Below are 19,449 nucleotides of genomic sequence, written 5' to 3' on the forward strand. Positions count from 1 at the left end.
TATTCTTGCTTTTGTTGCCCCTAGGTAGCTGTTTTCATATGTCCAGCTTTTTGTGGTAATACTTAGGACTAATGATTCCCCTATGGTGAGGTATTTTGAAATTATAAGAACTATATTATAAGTTACTGGACAGGGTACCCTTATTTCACAGTTGAAAGAATTTTGAAACCATGAGCAAAATGGTCTAGTCTACTGGTAGTTAAGAGGGAATTCTGAGGCCAGGCTGCTGGGTTATAAACTCTGACTCTACCTCTAACCAGTTCTATATGAATCTTGGGCAAATTATTTTTTACTCATCTGTGCCCCCATTTCCCTACCGGGTAATGGGATAAATATATAGAATTCACCTCCTAGTGGGTTGGCAGGACTAAATGAGTTAACGTGTGTAAATTGACTAAATCAAGCCTGGCACATGACAGATGCTACATAGGTGTGCTTTTATCATTTCCCCTGCTATAATGTCTATTAAGGACATATGTTGTATATTGGCACTGTTTTTGATTGCATCTCAAGTGCCTTTTTTTTAAAGATTTTATCCATTTGAGAGACAGTGTGAGAGCACAAGCAGAGGGAAAGGGAGAAGCAGATTGCTGGCTGAGCAGGGAGCCAGATGTTGGGGCTCCGTCTCAGGACTCTGGGATCATGACCCAAGCAAAAGACGCTTAACTGACTGAGCCACCCAGGTGCCCCTCAAGTGCTATTCTTAAGAGGAACAACATCTGGGGGAGCAGGGGCTGTGTTTGGATTCATACCATGATACTAGAAATTTCTGATGCTTTAAATGCTATATTTTTAAGTTTTGAGTAAAAGAATAAAGACAAGATTAAAGCTCCCTAACCAAAAAAAAAAAAAAAAAAAAAAAAAAAGCTCCCTAACCTCCCTATCAGAATTTGAATTCCCACTTCTTACCTTCTTCACCCACAAGCCTGTTGACAGACACAATGAAGCCCATTAGGTAAGGCTCCCCACCACCACTCCCTCCTCTCTACTGCTGTCATCATTGTCCCACTTAAGCTCTTTGAGGTTGTTAAATCTTCCCCCCACTATGAACTGTAACAGTAATGTGATTTTTTTTTTTTTCAGATAATACAGCAGACACACCAAGTAGTAGAAACTGAGCAAAACAAAGAAATCGAGAAATGGAAAAGACTTGCACAGTTGAAGAATCGTGAATTGGACAAGTTCCGCACAGAATTAGACTCGATATTAGATGTTCTTCGAGAGCTGCACCGGCAGGGAGTGGTTGTGCCAGTTGCTTTTGCAGATGAAGTGAATGCACCAGAATATTACTAGAAACTGGCATTTCCTAGGAGCTCACAGAAAGGCCTGGAGATGGAGGATTGTGCCACTGTCAGAAGGCGGCTCTTGAAAACAAGTGTTCCAGTATGTTGTCCAAAAGCAAACAATACAGAAGCAACATTTCAAAATAAATTGCCCTAAAGCAGTAAGAAAAACATTATGCTGTATTTTACTGAAAATCATTCATAATCACATTTTAAGTAATTTATGGATGGGTCCCTTTGTGTCAGATCATTAAAACTAGTGAAATTAGCTGTAAAAGGTCTTGACTTACATTCTTGATGTGGAAAGAAAAAAAAAATTGCTCATACTCAGCCATTTTTAACTGTGTATTCTTAATCCTCATTGCTAGAAAAACAGCTCTGCTTTCTCATGAAAACATGGAGAAGAATGAGAGCACGGTGGTTTGGACAGTCAGATCAACAGTCACTCAAGTAGTAAAACTTCCACAGTAATTTTCAAGAATTACAACTTTGTACCAGCAAACAGTGATCTCTTGTGTTCTCTCAGATTTCCGCTTCTACTTCTGAGTGCCTCAGTTTTTACCTGTGATATAGAGTGCAAAAGATAGTTCACACATAAGGGAATTTGATTTATTCTTTGTTTTATTCTTTTATGCTCCAAGTCCTAAATTCTAGTCCTTTTTTATAAGTCTAAGATTATAGAGTATATATTTATTTAAAAAGTAACATGTTCACTAGAAAAAATTAAAAGCATACATAAAAATAGCCAGATTGTTATTTTTCACAATGTCCATTTCCATTAGCAGATAGTATATAAAATACTGGTAAGTTAAAGCTGTAGCCACCTTGTTTTCAAGTGTTCTGGCCCTGTGCTATCGTATAGAAACGTAATATAAGGCGCATGTAATTTTCAATTTTCTTATAGCCACATTTAAAAAGATAAGAAGCAAATGAAATTAACTTGGTTCATTTATAAAAATCTAAAATGTCAGTATAAAAATTGAATTTTTACTTTTTTTTCCATACGAGTCTCCCACATCTGGTGTGTTTTACATTTACAGCACAACTCAATTTGGACTAGCCATATTCCAAGTGCTCAATTACCATATACCAATAAGTGCAATTCTGAATAATTAAAAAGTAAAATACTTGGTAAAAAGACAGGTGTACTTGATCTTGGTGAAATTATGGGTAGCAAATGTGAAATGTGGAAATTAAGTATAAGGAATGCAATTAATGTCTTAATGTTCAACGTTTTTTATGTTCTTTAAGAGAATAGAAAAAGCATTAATTAAAGGTAGCTATTTTTTTATGTGAAAGAGTTTATTTTAAGTTATAATATAAACTATTTTGGTTATTAATTGAGTGTACTTGTGTGTATTTTCTATCTGCAAACCTATTAAATTCTAGCTATTACACCCATCCCTAATGATTCTATCCATTAGCCATTCATTCTAAGCACCCAAGCACAAACCTGGTTGATTCTGAAATAAACATCAAATAAATTATTACTTACAGAAGAAAGTAATCCTATTACATCCTTACATCCTATTTTGATGAGGATTCTGTATTCACTTTGAGAATAAGCTGTGCACACAGCAGGTTTTCAATTCTATTTACAGATTAAAGATCCCTAAGTGCTATCAGAATTATTAGTTTAAAAACCTCAGGAACCATACTCCATTCCTTAGTCATTGACCTAAGGGTCTAAGATGATAACACAGAAGATATCACTTTGGCTATCTTAAAAAAAAAAAAAAAAAAAGTCTTCCTATTCAAAAGAGTTTTTTGTTTATTTACTTATGAAAGAGAGCACTCGGGTGCACACAAGCAGGGACGAGAGGGAAAGGTAGAAGCAAACACCCTGCTGAACAAGGAGCCCAAAATAGGGCTCCATCCCGAGACCCTGAGATCATGGCCTGTGCTGAAGACAAATGCATAACTGACTGAACCACCCAGGTGCCCCTTGAATAGGAAGACTTAAAAAGAAATAAGCTCCAGAAATTATCAGTCCCTCCTACCAATTCCATCCGCCCTCACAATGCTATAAGGTACCTGCTTCCACAGGGTGGGAACCTTACCAGGATATATGGCTTGCTGCTACCACCACAGCTTTTGTGCAGAGATTTTTTTTTTAAGATTTATTTATTTATTTATGATAGACATAGAGAGAGGCAGAGACACAGGAGGAGGGAGAAGCAGGCTCCATGCCAGGAGCCCGATGCAGGACTCAATCCCGGGACTCCAGGATCGCGCCCTGGGCCAAAGGCAGGCGCTAAACCGCTGAGCCACCCAGGGATCCCCTGTACAGAGATTTCTGATTTAATCTATTACTTTGGGCAAATAGAATTCTATAACTAGTATCAACCCATCAACTTTGGGGAATCCAGGCTTTGGTATTAGGGTCCCATTCCATGTTAGAAATATCCTATATTTGTGACTAAATGCCAGGAAAGTGAAAACATTTCTCTTTGTCATCCATATGACTAAGGACTCTAATTAGGTCAGATCCACAGGCACATTATCAGAGGTAATCTTACTCAGAATAAGACACTTTATGAGCCGGGTGGCTCAGCGGTTTAGCGCCGCCTTCAGCCTGGGGTGTGATCCTGGAGACCCGGGATCAAGTCCCACGTCGGGCTCCCTGCATGGAGCCTGCTTCTCCCTCTGCCTGTGTCTCTGCCTCTCTCTCTCTCTCTCTCTGTGTTTCTTTAAAAAGCTCCTTAGCTGTGAATGGTGAGAAGAGTGAAGTTTGAAAATTTTCCAAACCTCCCAAGTTACTATATAATTCCATTTTGGTATTTGAAACCATGAATTCGAGCCTTCCTATCCAGTTTCTGTAGAAAAGTAAAATGAAAAGCACATGTGTTCCTTCTCAGCACCTGTCCAGCCCTAATTAGCCTATTTACTCCCTGCTAGTAGTAGTAGGTCCATTTGTCTCCAGGTTTGCTGAAAGCTTCAATCACAACCACCTAAATAGTATAACTAAGAGGAAACATTTTTCCTACCCACACTCGCTTTGTAGGATTGTTATAAGAAATGTTTGAAGGGCAGTATCAGAGGGGAAATCTGTTCTCTAGGAGAGAGGAGGAAGGTAAGCATTGAGCTTGATCAGAACAAAATGGATTGTTAGTAAATTCAGGAACAAGAGAAATGGACTAGACTTTGTGGAGAAGCAGACACACACACACACACACACACACACACAATTAGTGCAATTGTACCAGGTAAGCATCCCTGGAGCATAAAAGTGAAGGGGCAAGAACACAGCAGGCGGCTGACCCACTGGAGCTACTCTCATTAAGCCTCCCCTGTACTTGAACCCTTAATGGTAGCCTGCCAGTGGTCACTACCTCAGGGTGCTGATAAGACAATTAGAAAATCCTTAATGCAGGGGACAGATGATAAACTATACATGGCCTGTGGGGTTTTTTGTTTGTTTGTTTGTTTGTTTGTTTGTTTGTTTGTTTGTTTAAGTCCTTGGGGAAAGGCCTGGGAGGGATTTTGGAGAAGAATTTGTGAGGTAGCCAAAAGTGAAGTCAGGAGGGAAAGAATATAACAGGGTTAAATTGAGACTGCTTATTGGAAAAGACTGAGTACAAAGAAGCATGTGTTGGGGGGGGACGATTTAACTCACATCACATCAGCCCTGGGCAGTAAGTGTAAATCATCACATATTTGCATGCCCACGTCTTACCTGTTAAGCTCATTATCATGGCCACATGCATGGAGCCCCAATAACAGCCATAACACCAATAACGGTGCACATTCCGGCTTGGGATCAGAGCCTCCACAGCAGCACGGTCCCTAATACACAGGGCTTAATAATTAGTTGCCTTCTTTGGTCTCTTGCCCCTCATCTGCAAATATAACCCTCTCCTCCCTCCAATACCTAGACTAAGTCTACACTCTACCAACAGGATAAGGTTGGGCCTGCCTCTCTACCTTTTCTCTCTCCTGAGTGCCAGCCCCTCTTCCCAGTTCTTGCTGGAATTACCCACTGTTCTCAAAAAAGTCAACATGTTTGAAACCAGCTGCCTGTTCCCCTGGGTTTCAACATTCTCCGGACAGTTCTAAACCTTGAGGCGTTCTCAGCTGTCAGTTTGGAATGCTGTAAGGAATTACCGTGACTGGGTGGGTTAAACAAGCATTCATTCCTCACAGTTCTGGAGGCTGGGAAGTCCAAGATCAAGGTGTGTGGGTGACAGTTTGCTTCCTGGCTTGAAGGGGTCTGTCTGCTTGTTGAATCCTCGCAGAACTGAAAACAAAGCAAGCTCTCCTGGGACGTTTATAAGGGCACTGATCTCATTCATGATGGTGCCACCCTTACACCTCATCTAATCCTAATGATCTCCCAAAGGCCCCACCTCCTACTACCATCACATTGAGGGATTGGGGTTCAACGTACACATTTTGAAGGGACACACTTAGTCCACATCGATGAACTGTCCTCGATGTGGCCATCAAATCTGTAGCCAATTTCTTCAAAATAATGTTTCTATCTACCTGTCCCTTTCCATTCCATCTTTACCACTAAAACCCGTCACCCTCTTAACTCCTTACTTTTCTCGAAGAGGATTGATGCCTCTTCCCCAGTGCTCTCCCCCCTCCAAATAGCCTGCAAAACAACATGATCAGTTTTTCCTAAGGCTCTGCTTGATGCATACCAGCTTCCCACTTGACGCAGCTGGTTTTTAGGTGTTAGAACCCTTACCTTAAGCCATCAAGGCACTACTCGGTCTGAGCTAGCTTTCCTCTCCACACTCCATTCCAGACCTCTAATCTCTTACACAAGTACTCCCTTTGCCAGTTTCCTATTGCTCCTGTAACAAATGACCACAACCGTAATGGCTTAACACGGCCCAGATTCATCATCTTACAGTTCTGTAGATCAGAGCAACAGTTTCCACTGGGCTAAAATCAAGGTATCGGCAGGGCTGCATTCCTTCTGGAGACTCTGGGAGAAAACATTTCCTTGATTTTTCCAGCCACTCCTTGGTTTCCACCTCTATTCCTTAGCTTTGCCCCCCTTCCCTTCATCCTCATAGTGACCGTGCATCTCTCTGAGCATCCTTCCATACCTCTGACTCCAAACTCAGCTGGGAGAGGTTCTCCATTTTTAAGGACCCATGATTAAATTGGTCCCACTGGGACAATCTAGGCTGCCCTTCCCATCTCTCCATTTCAGGATCCTTACCAACATCTGCAAAGTCCCTTTTGGCATGTACAGCACATTTTCATAGGTGGGAGGAGTTACCTTGGGGGTTGTTAGCAGAGAGAAGGATTCTTATCACAATCTTCTTATTCAAACCCATCTCTTAATCCAAGCATGACATCTAGGCTAACATCTTGGCTTCCGTCCTCCTTTCCATTTGACCATCTCGCCCCCACCACGTCCTTTTGTTCACCACACCAGGTTTTCAAAATCACATTCTTCTCTAAATCGAACATATATTCTGCATCCAATGCCTGATGCCTGATTATATTTCTCATTGTATACACACACATACACTCACATACACACCTCCCCTGTTCATCTCTTTGTTTTCCTAGAATCTTTTAGAGGAATCAGCTCCATGATGATAATGATGATAATGATAGCAGTGACACAGGCCTCTCAAGGATTTTGTTAAAAAAGAAATCATTGCAAAGCTGAAGCTGTCATGGAAATAGGCTTAGAAGTACATAACTGCTCTAGTGTTTATGGCATCTAATAGTTAATTGTCTTTTTAATTTTATATCACTGTATTTCAGATTTTAATGTGAATTTTTTTTTTTTTAAGATTTATTTATTCAGAGAGAGCGGCAGAGACACAGGCAGAGGGAGAAGCAGGCTCCATGCAGGAAGCCCGACGTGGGACTCGATCCCGGGTCTCCAGGATCACACCCCAGGCTGCAGGCAGCACTAAACCTCTGCGCCACCGTGGCTGCCCTGTGAATTTTCTTTATCTGTGAACAAAGATTCTACTTTAGGAAAAAGAGAATTAAGGGGATTTCTATCTTCTAACAAATTGTCTACTAGCCTTTTAAACATGATGCATGGGAATCCCTGGGTGGCCCAGGGCATGATCTTGGAGATCTGGGATTGAGTCCCACATTAGACTCCCTGCATGGAGCCTGCTTGTGTCTCCGCCACCCCCCCCTCTCTCTCTGTGTGTGTGTATGTGTGTGTGTCTCATGAATAAAATATTTTTAAAAAATAAACATATGATGCTTTAAGCAGCATTAGTCCTGTGCCACAAATAGGATTTATATAATCTCACCAGGTGTAATGAATATGGAAAGACTAAGGGAGAAAACGAAAAAGCCATTCATAAGTGTGAATTTGTACCTCAGATTTTTCACAGGAGAAACCGTTATCCAAGATGAGTATCACATCAACATAATGCCTGAGTGTGACAAGAAAGCTGATTTCCTTACTCATATAATTATGCTGCTAACTTCTTAGGTGCTAAAACAGTTTCCTCGTTGTATTTGTTCCTAATAAGTATGAAACGGTTTAGATTCTACAAAATCAGACTAAATATATCCCCATACTGGCAGATCACTAGGGTAAATTTCCCTCCTAAGAAAGACATGATTATACTCCCAGAAAAATTTTTCCTGAGGAGAACAGGCTTTTAGAGGGTAAGGGCATCACTGCAAGTTCCCCCCAGTGGAGAGCTAGAGTAGAACCAGAGGGGACCGGTGGAAATATGGTAGGTCTGAGTTGAGGTACCACGGCCCTAAGGAGCCAAAGATATCATTGATAGCCTTAAAGCTATGACATTCTCCCAAAAGTTCAATGATGAGGGAGTATGTGACCAATAGATTAAGACATAACTGCATAATTTTCATAAGTCAACTAGAATATGCTTTGCTATTTGGACAATATTCCATTATTCTTTGAATGTGCAGAACTAGGAATAGGAATAATGAAGCCTGAGAGAACTAGGAGATATATAAAATAAACCATTCTAAATCTGTTGGACTCCTTAACAATATGCAGGATATGAGCTAGATGTCTTCTGCAGATCTCGCTTAATGCAGGGCTCACACCTGCGAAGTCTAAAACTAGCTTTATCAGCAGAGAGAGGGAACAAATCAAGATTCCTGACCTGGTAAGGTTTTACTGTATGGCAGGAAAGATCAGACAAGTACACATAGCCAAATATGAACAAGTGCAATTAGAGTGTTATGACGTGTGAATGGAGCATGGAAGAAAAAGAAATTCCTTACACTTGGGATCCAGAAAGCTTTCTTGGAAAATACGGCTTCACAGATGGATCTTAAGGAATGGGTGGAATTTTGGCAGAACAGAATGTAAGAAAGGAAATTCCAAAAACTGATTCCAAAGTTCGTATAGAAATGCAAAGGACCTCAATTAGCTACAACTTCAAGCAAGAACAAAGTTAATGGCCTTACACTAACAGATTTCAACACAAATTATAAAGCTACAGTAATCAAGAAGTATGATTTGGCATAAAATAGGCAAATAGGACAATGAAACAGAATAGAATATCCAGAAATAAGCCAATATGTGTACATTGATAACCGATTTTCAGTAAAGGTGCAAAGGCAACTCAGTAAGAAAGGTTCTCTTCAGCAAACAGTGCTGAAACAATTAGATACCTTAATACACAAAGTAAAAATGAACTTTGATCCATACCTCACAACATATACCAAGATTAACTCAAAATGGATCATAAATCTTATATATAAAACCTAAAACTATAAATCTTATAGGAAATAAAGAAACTATTTGCAGGTCATATATCAGATGAAGGATTTATATACATAATGAAGAACTCTCAAAAATCAATAATAAACACGCCCAATAAGACAATGAACCAAAGATATGAAGACATGTTACCAAAGATACCCAAATGAAAAATCCGCATGTGAAATAATCAATGAATATCATTATTAGTGAAATGCAATTGAAAACCATCATGGGATACCACTAAACACAGATATGGATAAAATTTTAAAAGACAGATCTTACAAAGTATTGGTAAAGAAACAAAGCAACCAGAATTCACACACTGTGAGGTATTTAAAATAATACAACCATTTTGGAAAACTGTCCAGCAGTTTCTTAAAAAGAAACATCTATCTGCAGTATGACCCAGACATTCCTCTTCTACATGCTTAAGAAAATAAAAGCACATGGGACACCTGGGTGGCTCAGCAGTTGAGCTTCTGCCTTTGGCTCAAGGCATGATCCCAGGATCCGGGATCAAGTCCCACATCAGGCTCCCTGAATGGAGCCTGCTTCCCCCTCTGCCTGTGTCTCTGCCTCTCTCTCTCTCTGTCTTTCAGGAATAAATAAATATGTTTTTTAAAAAAGCACATGCTTGTACAAAGACTCATAAACAAATAGTCATAGTTTTATGAATAGACAAAAGTGTAAATAACACAAATATCCACCAACAAGTAAATGGGTAGACAAATACGACAACACAGATGAATCTCAAAATAATTATGGAAGAAGCCAGACAAAACAGAATGGAAATGACATGATTACATCCATATAAATATCTTGAAAATAAAAACCAATACATAGTGGCAGACAGCAGATCAACTGTTTCCAGGGAAAGGATGATGAGGAAGGGATTACAAGAGGGTATGAGAAAACTTCTGGGAGTGATAGAGTCATTATCTTGGTTGGGGTAATGGTTCCCTGGGTGTCCGAATGTATTAAACAGCACACTTTAAATATGTAAAAATAATTTTGTCAAGTATACCTCAAAGTTGTTTTTGAAAAAGCAATTGAGTCCTGACCCCCTTGATGCCTGACTGGAGCATGACGATCAGCCTCTCACCCTACCTGCCTTAACAGGAAGACAGGAAGCTTCTCTCACAGAGGATAACATCATTTGTAGCATCAATAGATTTTTCATTCACAATGTTTGCCAAATAGTAAACAATTTCTAAACATACAAAATGCCAAGGCTACATGATTGGTAATATGAAAATAGGAAACATTAGTAAACGCAAACACACAGATGGTCCAGGTATCAGGGTTAGCAAGTGGAGCTAACCTCAGTGGAGCCTGTAAAATAATTATATGTTTGATAAACTAGAAGAAGTAATGGACAAAACAGATGAAAGGATAAAGAATAAAGATTTAGATAAAGGATAAAGATGAAAGGATAAAGATTTGCACCAGAGAAATACACTGAAATGCATTTTTTAAAAGAATTAAACTGATATTTGAGAACTAGGGCTTTTGACTCTGGAAACATGGTAAGCTCAGTTAATTTGAATACTTTTTAAAAGTAAAATTTTTGGTAATACTGGGTAAAATACAACAACAAAAATAATATAGGACTAACCATGAAGAAAAGAGAAGTTTTCAGATGACACAAATAAACAGGCAACTTAAAGCTGGAATGGGAAGTTTGTGAGCTAATACCACAGCACCCCAGGGGACAGGGTTTTAATCTGCATCTTGAAGTGGGTTACAATATCCATTCAGAAAAAAAAGGGGTTCATACCAGATGTAGAGACTCCCCTGCTTTACTGAGACCCTTCAGTGAGAGGGAGACAAGTACCCCATACACCGACACAGGAAAGAGATGAGGAAACTTGTTCTACCAAGGTCTCTTAAGAAAAACAAAGGCTGCCATAAACTCCAAGCTCATGCTTCATGTGGGGGTGCCATCCAAATTCATACTCCATGTGAGAGGCAGGAATCCCCAAGCAAAAATTTAAAACTAACAATTTCAGATTGAGCAAATCTCTTGGGGCTTAAGAATAAGCAACACAAACTTGTTCTCTAGGGAAATTTTTATAAAACCAGGGTTCATGGGATAATCATAGGCAAAAAATAATACTCACTGAAAGGAAGCTCATGCAACTACACACACACACACACACACACACACACACACACACAATTAAGAACAGTTGGAATCCATTGGCTGTAAAGAAGGAGCAAACCCAAAAAAACCCCAGGATAATTAGTATTCCAGAACCTAAAATTATGAAACAATCTAAAAGAGAGCATAAAATGAGTATGGCCAAATTATTAAAATAAAAATATTGTATATTGTATATATATATGTGTGTGTATATATATGTGTATCTATAGATATATACAATCTATATATGTGTGTGTGTATATATATATACATATATACACATATATATATACATAGCAAATAGAATGAAAAAATCAGGAGCTCATGAGAAAAGAACGGATCGATTTTTTTGAAAGAGCCAAAGAGAACTATGGGAACAAAATATATATAACATTTGATACATAATTTCAATTCAGTGAGCGGTTAAACAGACTTCAACTTTCAGTGTCAAGTATGTTCATTAAAATTCAAGAGTAATCTCCAAAATACTGATTTAAATAAGCATACAAATGAATGAATAAATAAATAAATACTTGTTTAAAAAGAGAATAAAAGTAACTACACTAGAGTTAAAATTTAGAAAAGAGAGAATAAAAGCAAATGAGCAGCAATGGAGCATGTAGAATAGGCCAGTCACTATTTTAAGTGCTTTATATGTGTTATCACTTAACATTCACAAACTTTTAGGTGGCGGTTGTCCCTTTTTGTATATGTGGAAACAGTCTCAGAGGGGTTAGGTATTCTGATTAAGACTGCCGTTAGCATATAATGGAACCAAGCCCAAATAGACTATTTCTAGACCTCATGCTCTTGACCACGGCATGATACAAAGCAGGAAAGGAGAAAAGCAGAGCAAAGTAAATAGAAATCACAAAATAAGATGTTAAACATCAGTAATCACAATACATACAATAATTGTGCAAGTTTAAAGATACATTTAGACATTTAATTTGAAAATTACAATTTAAACCAGATTGAAAGTTAAAAAGAACACATAAAGAGGTCAAAGTTAGAGACAGAAAAAAAGTCAGATAAATACTAACCAACAGAAAGGGTACCATTCAAACCTGCAGCTTCTCGATCTCTCAGAACTCAGTTGGGGCCACCTCATGGCAGCTGTGCACTTGAGCTATATTATATACTGGATCTCCCAGAGCCTTAGTTCTCCCGCCGGTAGAGCAAGTCAAAGGAACAGTCCTTCCTTCCCTGCAGCCAATCTTCATGGACTGCCTACTGTGTTTCAGGCACTGAGTTAGCCCTTGCAGAGCTTACGTTCTAGCAGGAGGAGTACAAACGAAACCACAGACATGATAATATGTAAATTGCATAGTACATAGGTGACAAGTACTGTAGAGGAAGAAACACAGAGTGAGATCAAGGAGATGGGGGGTGCTAGGCAGGAATTAGGGGAATGCAGTACTGGGTCTGAACGGATGGCCAGTGTGGGCTTCATTTAGAGCGTTGAGGAGGGGGCTATTTGTTGCTAGGGCTCTAACAAAGCACCACAACCGTGTGACTTCCACCCCAGAGATTTGTAGTCTCTCAGTCCTGAGGCTGGAAGTCTGAGGTCAGTGGTGAGTGGGGTTGCTTCCTCCTGAAGGCTGTCAGAGGGGTCTGTTCCAGGCCTGTCTCCTTGACTTGTATTCTCCCAATTTCTCTTCACGTTGTCTTCCTCTTATGCATGTCTCTGTCCAAATATTCTCTTTTCATAAGGGCACAAGTCATACTAGATGGGGGCCCACCCTCATGACCTCATCTTAATGAATTACAGCTGCAACACCCCTGCTTCCAAATAAGGTCACCTCCTCAGGTTTTGAGGGTTAGGATTTCAACATGTAAATTTGGCAGGTTGGGAGGGGATGCAATCTGACCCATAACAGGGGGCATTGGAGGAAAAACTTGCAAGAGGTGAGGGAGTGGGTTAAGGGGATACCTAGAGGGAAAATGTTCCAGATAGAGAGACTGGTCAGTGCAACAGCCCTAGTGTAGGTGAATGTCTGCCGTTTCCAAGGGACAGCAGGGAGGCCAGTGTGGCCAGAGCAGGGTGAGCCAGGGGAAGAACAGTAGATGAGATGAGATCAGCTGGCGCATGAGGGAGGACAGCTTTGAAGTCACCGTAAGGACTCTTGCTTCTTTGCTGACTGCAACTGGCAGTCATTGCAGCATTTTGAGCAACAATTAACCTGACTTAACATACTTAAAAGGATTATTTAAGCCTCTGTGTGGAGAGTTCTCAGAGTAGGGTTACAAAAATTAAGTTAGCACAGAGGCTGCTTAGTGCCCAATAAAAGTCATCCATTATGGTTCCTAAGGGTGATGGTAGTGTCCCAGCCAGATTCCTTTACTAGCCTGCGTGTCAGTCCCAGCTGCTGGGGATATGGGCCCCCTAGTGCTCCCTTCTCTAGGGAATTGCCCTTGGTCAAGGTAAAAGTCGCCTTTCCCTGACCAGCTTGGAGTTACAAAAGGTCATGTCCCTGCCTCAAGAGAGAATGATTCTGTGGGGCACTCTGTACCTCCTATCTAATGGAATGAATACATGTGACATGTTGAGGTGGCTCATCATGTTCCTGAGAATACCACATCTGCAGAAACACTGCCAACTTGGGCTTTAAGGGACAGGGAGAGGACAAGATGAAAGGTGGCCATCAGGCCCGCAAAATTCTACATGCAGGAAACAGGTTACAAATACATTCATGGCAAAAGAGGTATAATTGCAAGGGCAGAACTACAGGCCCAGAGGGCGAAGCCACAAGCCACAGAGAATTATTTCCAGGACTTGCAACTGAATGGAGTTAGCCCAGTGGAATTTCAAAATTGCTTAGGACTACTGACTGTTTTTTTTCTATCCAGTGTCACCTTCTATAGGAGAAGAAATGTCTATTATGCTGTGCTCGTCACACCATTACATTTTGGGAACAAATTACTTGTTCTCTAGTTTTACAGGTCCACAGAAAAAGAATTTTTCCCCAAGATGGATTATACCCAGAGTCTCACCCATACCTGACTTAGATAATAAAGATGATGAGACTGAGGGGCACCCGGGTGGTACAGTCGGTTAATCGTCCACCTCTTGGTTTCAGCTTGGGTCATGATCTCAGGGTCATAAGATAGAGGTCTGCATTGGGCTCCAGGCACATTCAGTAGAGCCTGCTTGAGATTCTCTCTCCATCTCCCTCTGCTCCTCCCATCCGTGCTCTCTAAAATAAATACATAAAAACAAATCTTTAAAAAAAGATTACGAGATTGGGAATTTTGAGCTAAAAAGATTTAGACTATATGTTGGACTTTGAGTCAATGCTGTAATAATTGAGATTTTGGAGGCATTGGGATGAAGTGAATGTATTTTGCATGTGAGATGCACATGAATCTTTGGGGGCAAATGGAAGATCCCATGAGGTAGGCCAATGGTCCCCAAACATGTCCACATCCTAATCCTTGAACTTGTGAATATACTTACTACCTTATGTGACAAAAGGGATTTTGCAGATATGATTAAGAATCTTGTGATGAGAGATTATCATGGGTAATCCAATGATATCATAAGGGTCCTTATAGGAGAGAAGCATACGGTCAGAGAGAGGTGTAAAGTAGAAGCAGAGGATGCAGTGATACAAGGTCATAAGCCAGAGTGTGAGAAGCCTCTAGAAGCTGGAAAAGACAAGGAAGTGGATTTTTCCCTAAAGCCTTGAAGTGGAACACAGCCCTGATGACCCCCTGATTTAAGCCCACTGACACTGATTTTGGACTTCTGGGCTCTAGGACTACAAGGGTATAAGTTTGTGTTGCTCAAGCCACTAAGTTTGTGGTACTTTGCTGGAGTCACAATAGGAAATACATTTAGGAACTAACATGAACATGAACCCCAGGCTGCCTGCTGTGCTGTGATGAAGTTCTTTGTCTCTGAGCCAGGAATCTCGTGTCTTTAGCCAGCATCCACAAAACCAGGCCAGCTAACTCAATAGCTTGCAGGAGGGGTAAGATCTTAGACCCTTCACAGTTCTTGACATTCAGTTAATAAAAATGCTAATATGGTCATGGGTATTTTTCCAACTTCTAGTAATATTCTTCAGCCTTCTGATTAGTAAATCTACTTCAAAATAAGATACCACTTAAATAGCTTTGAAACTTAATAAGAAATAGCCCATAGTTTATATTTGGTTGTTTAAATTATGAATATTCATATTAGTAAAAGTTAATGAAATCAGCATTCTTTAATGCTATCAAGTATTTACTTGTAAGAGTGTGTTGATTACAAGAAATACCCCATGCTTTGTTCCACTGTTCAGTGTTGGAGTCTTAAAGAATAATATTTTCCTCAAAAGATATTATGGGAAAGATATTATTATATTATGGGCTCTCTTTGGGCAGAATAACTCCTAAATGAAATCTGGTGCATAATTCAGAGCACTGGGCTCCTAGAGATAAAAATTAGGAAGCATTAGAAACATGGAATAATTTCTAAAGGAAATGAAAAATTTGGATGTGTGAAAACAAAGAACCAGAGAAAATTCCTGTGCAATCAAATGCATTTATTTTTTTTGCTTAAGCAAGACAGATGGTGAACAAATTCATAATGAAAATGCCACCCAGAGATTAGCAGCTGGCTGCACATGCAACTGTGTATGCAAGACCAAGTTTTTCCCAATACCAGGACTAGATTCCTTCGGGAAATTAACTGTGTTGCACCAGGCCACCCTGCACATCTGTTGGTGGGGAATTTACAATCCATTCACCACCTCAGCTCAAAGCCCACACACGAGCCACATGACCATCACCTACACCCCTACCAAGTAAAGAGCATGGCAAATGGCACTTTTCTTGTTCAGTAGCCAACCACACAGAAATGTGACCAGACACATGTTCACCAACAGAGACACAAAAGGCACCTGTCATCACTCAGCTGACAACCTTCCCTACATTTCTGGGGATAGGAGTGCCATGCAATGTATCATGGATTGGTACTCATTCTAGAAGAGGAGGGGCATGGCTGTCCCTACGTTTTACCATGGGTGGCTGGAGGTTCTCAGAAGAGCTATTTTCATACAACCAACAGAAATGTTGGCCACGGTGACTGTGAGGTGAGTCGTCTGACATCCTCTAGATGCTTGGACCCTTGACAAAAGCTGGGCTCAGTTAAGGTTGAGTGGAAGGTACTGACATGGGGGATCCTACAAGAGATAGGAGGCAGTGCCATAGTTTATATTGATTTACATATAACCCAGCCTCTTCTCGATGCAAAGTCACAAGTTCACAAAATATTAGAGCTAGGATGAATAATCTACTCCAGACTCCCCATGTTACGGTTAACAATGTGGCAGCCCAGAGAGGTAAAGCAACTTGCTAAAGGTAGAGCATGGAATTGGCAGGGCCAGACTGGAACACAGTATGCTAACCCCCATTCAAGAACGTTGACACTGAGTATGTGGCCAAATTTTTCAACAACGAAGAGGATGAAACCATATAAGTACCTTATTCCCCAAAAAGCCTGAACTGTGTTTAAAGGCATAGAAACTCAGCTTATTCGGCTCGTTTTTGAGGGGGCTCTCTCCTCTGTTTCTATCTCTCATAACACCCCCACTTAGCTACCCCCCCACACACACATACACACAATCTTGGTGAATGGAGATTTCTTGCTTTACAAAGACAGACCCAACATCTTCAGGAAGACACTTTACAGAGTAGTTTCTCAATCCAGGTCTTTGTGTGAGGTCTGGGAAACTGGCTTATTTTCTAGAACAATAGGTGGTTCTGAAATTAGAAGATCATCCTCCCCAAAGGAGGAGTTCTGGTCTGTATTCACAAAGTTAGGGATATCAAACTTCATAAGCCTATTCAGCTCCTCCTCTGGACGCCCATTGCTTCTAATGGCTTCCTGGAGTCGAACACTGCTGTCAAGGACCGTGGTCTGATGACAAACTTTAGCCCTATCCAAGTGTTCCACTTCATTGATGTAGCAATGAAAGAGAGACCTGGATTCATCATTGCCCTGTCGAGAAAACACCTTATCTGGCTCCAGTGGTCTTCCAAAGTCTGACACAAAGCTATTCATTCTAAATCTCTTCTCTGAAGATTCTGCATTGCTGTAAAGAGAAGGAAAAGAAAAGACTGCTTACACACCAGCTTGTTCACCTGCTGAAATCATGGTTTTTACAAACTGAAGATTTGTGGTAACCCTGCGTCTGGCAAGTCTATTGGCACCATTTTTTCAGCAGCATTTGCTCACTTTGTGTTTCTGTGTCACATTTCAGTCATCCTCAAAGTGGTTCAAACATTTTCATTATTATTATATTTATTCTGTGATCTGCGATCAGTGACCTTTAATGTTACCCTCCTAATTGTTTTGGGGGTACCATGAACTGTGCCCACACAGAATGAAAAACTCAAGTGATAAATCTTCTGACTGCTCCACTAACCAGCCTTCCCCATCTCTCTCACTCTACTTGGGCCTCCCTATTTCCCAAGACACAACAATGTTGAAATGATGCCAGTTAATAACCCTACAATGGCCCTAAGTGTTTAAGTGAAAGAGTTACACATCTCTCACTTTTGCAAAAGCTAAAAATAATTATGCATACTGAGGAAGGTATCTGAAAAACCAAGATAGACCAAAAGCTACTCCTTTTGTATCAAATAGTTAACCAAGTTGTGAATGCAAAGGAAAAGCTCTTGAAGGAAATTAGAAGTCCTTTGTCAGTAAACTCACAAATGATAAGAAAGTGAAACAGCCTTATTGCAGATATGGAGAAAGTTTTAGCGGCCTAGATAGAAGATCAAACCAGCCACAACGTGCCCTTCAACCAAAGCCCAATCCAGAGCAAGGCCCTAACTCTCATCAAATCTATGAAGGCTGAGAGAGGTGACAAAGCTGCAGAAAGTCTGAAGCTGCCAGAGGTTGCTTGGTTTATGATGCATAAGGAAAAGAAGCCATCTCTGTAACATCAAAGTGCAATGTGAAGCAGCAGGTGCTGATGGAAAAGCTACAGCAAGTTATCCCAAAGAGCTAGCTAAAATAATTAATGCAGGCAGCTACAATAAGCAAAAGATTTTCAGTGTAGACAAAACAGCCTTCTATTGGAAGAAGATACCAACTAGGACTCTCATAGCTGGAGAAGAGAAACCAATGCCCGCCTTCAAAGCTTCAAAGAACAGGTTGATTCTCTTGTTAGGGGCTAATGCAGCTGGTAACTTTAAATTGAAGTCAGTGGTCATGCAGCATTCTAAAACCCCCACAGTGCTAAAGAATTATGCCAAATCTACCCTGCCTGTGCTCTCTAAACGGAACAGCAAAGCCTAGATGATAGCACATCTGTTTACAACATGGCTTACTGAATATCTTAAGCTCACTGTTGAGATCTACTGCTCAAGATAAAGATTCCTTTCCAAACATAATGCTCATTGACAATGTACTTGGTCACTCAAGAGCTCTGATGGAGATGTACAAAAATAAGATTCATGTTGTCTTGATGCCCACTAACATGAAATCCATTCTGTGGTCCATGAATCAGGAGTAATTCTGACTTTCGAGTCTTACTATTTAAGAAATACATTTCTTAAAGCTGTTGGTGTTACAGTGACTCCTCTGGTGGATCTAGGCAAAGACATGTAAAAACCTCCTGGAAAGGACTCACCATTTTATTTTATTAAACTTTTTTATTTATTTATGATAGTCACAGAGAGAGAGAGAGAGAGAGAGAGAGAGAGGCAGAGACATAGGCAGAGGGAGAAGCAGGCTCCATGCACCAGGAGCCCGATGTGGGATTCGATCCCAGGTCTCCAGGATCGCGCCCTAGGCCAAAGGCAGGCGCCAAACCGCTGTGCCACCCAGGGATCCCAGGACTCACCATTTTAGGAACCACTAAGAGCATTCACGATTTATGAAAAGAGGTAAAAAAAAAAAAAAAAAAAGAACATGAACAGGAATTTGAAAGAAGTTGATTCCAATCCTCATGCATGACTTGGAGGAGTTCAAGATTTCAGTGGAGGAAGTAAGTGCAGATGTGGTGGAAACAGCAAGAGAACCAGAATAGAAGAGGAGCCTAAAGATGAGACTGAATTACTTCAATCTCATGACCCAAACTTTTTTTTTTAAAGATTTTATATTTATTTATTAGAGAGAGAGAGAGAGAGAGAGAGAGAGAGAGAGAGAGAGAAACAGGTTCCATGCAGGGAGCCTGATGTGGGACTCGATCCTGGGTCTCCAGGATCACACCCTGGGTGTAAGGCAGTGCTAAACTACTAAACCACCGGGGCTGCCTGATCCAAACTTTTTAAAAAATTATTTTATTTATTTATTTATTCATGAGAGACCCAGAGAGAGAGGCAGAGACATAGGCAGAGGGAGA

At 40.4% G+C, this 19,449-nt stretch overlaps 2 protein-coding genes across 18 annotated transcripts in view; one reads left to right on the top strand and one right to left on the bottom strand.

Moving 5' to 3' along the window:
* CEP162 (centrosomal protein 162) overlaps nucleotides 1-2,623 on the top strand; it is a 97,668-nt gene extending 95,045 nt beyond the window's left edge. For all 9 annotated transcript variants that reach the window (XM_072832171.1, XM_072832174.1, XM_072832175.1 and 6 more), the window contains one exon: nucleotides 1,084-2,623. In XM_072832171.1, coding sequence (XP_072688272.1) covers nucleotides 1,084-1,293 — 210 coding nt within the window. In that variant the 3' untranslated portion in view covers nucleotides 1,294-2,623. The remainder of the gene's footprint in view (nucleotides 1-1,083) is intronic.
* Nucleotides 2,624-15,615: 12,992 nt separating this feature from the next.
* MRAP2 (melanocortin 2 receptor accessory protein 2) overlaps nucleotides 15,616-19,449 on the bottom strand; it is a 123,591-nt gene continuing 119,757 nt past the window's right edge. For all 9 annotated transcript variants that reach the window (XM_072832179.1, XM_072832180.1, XM_072832177.1 and 6 more), the window contains one exon: nucleotides 15,616-17,187. In XM_072832179.1, coding sequence (XP_072688280.1) covers nucleotides 16,794-17,187 — 394 coding nt within the window. In that variant the 3' untranslated portion in view covers nucleotides 15,616-16,793. The remainder of the gene's footprint in view (nucleotides 17,188-19,449) is intronic.

The sequence above is a fragment of the Canis lupus genome, chromosome 7 (assembly GCF_048164855.1).
Source record: "Canis lupus baileyi chromosome 7, mCanLup2.hap1, whole genome shotgun sequence".
Taxonomy (NCBI): Eukaryota; Metazoa; Chordata; class Mammalia; order Carnivora; family Canidae; genus Canis; species Canis lupus.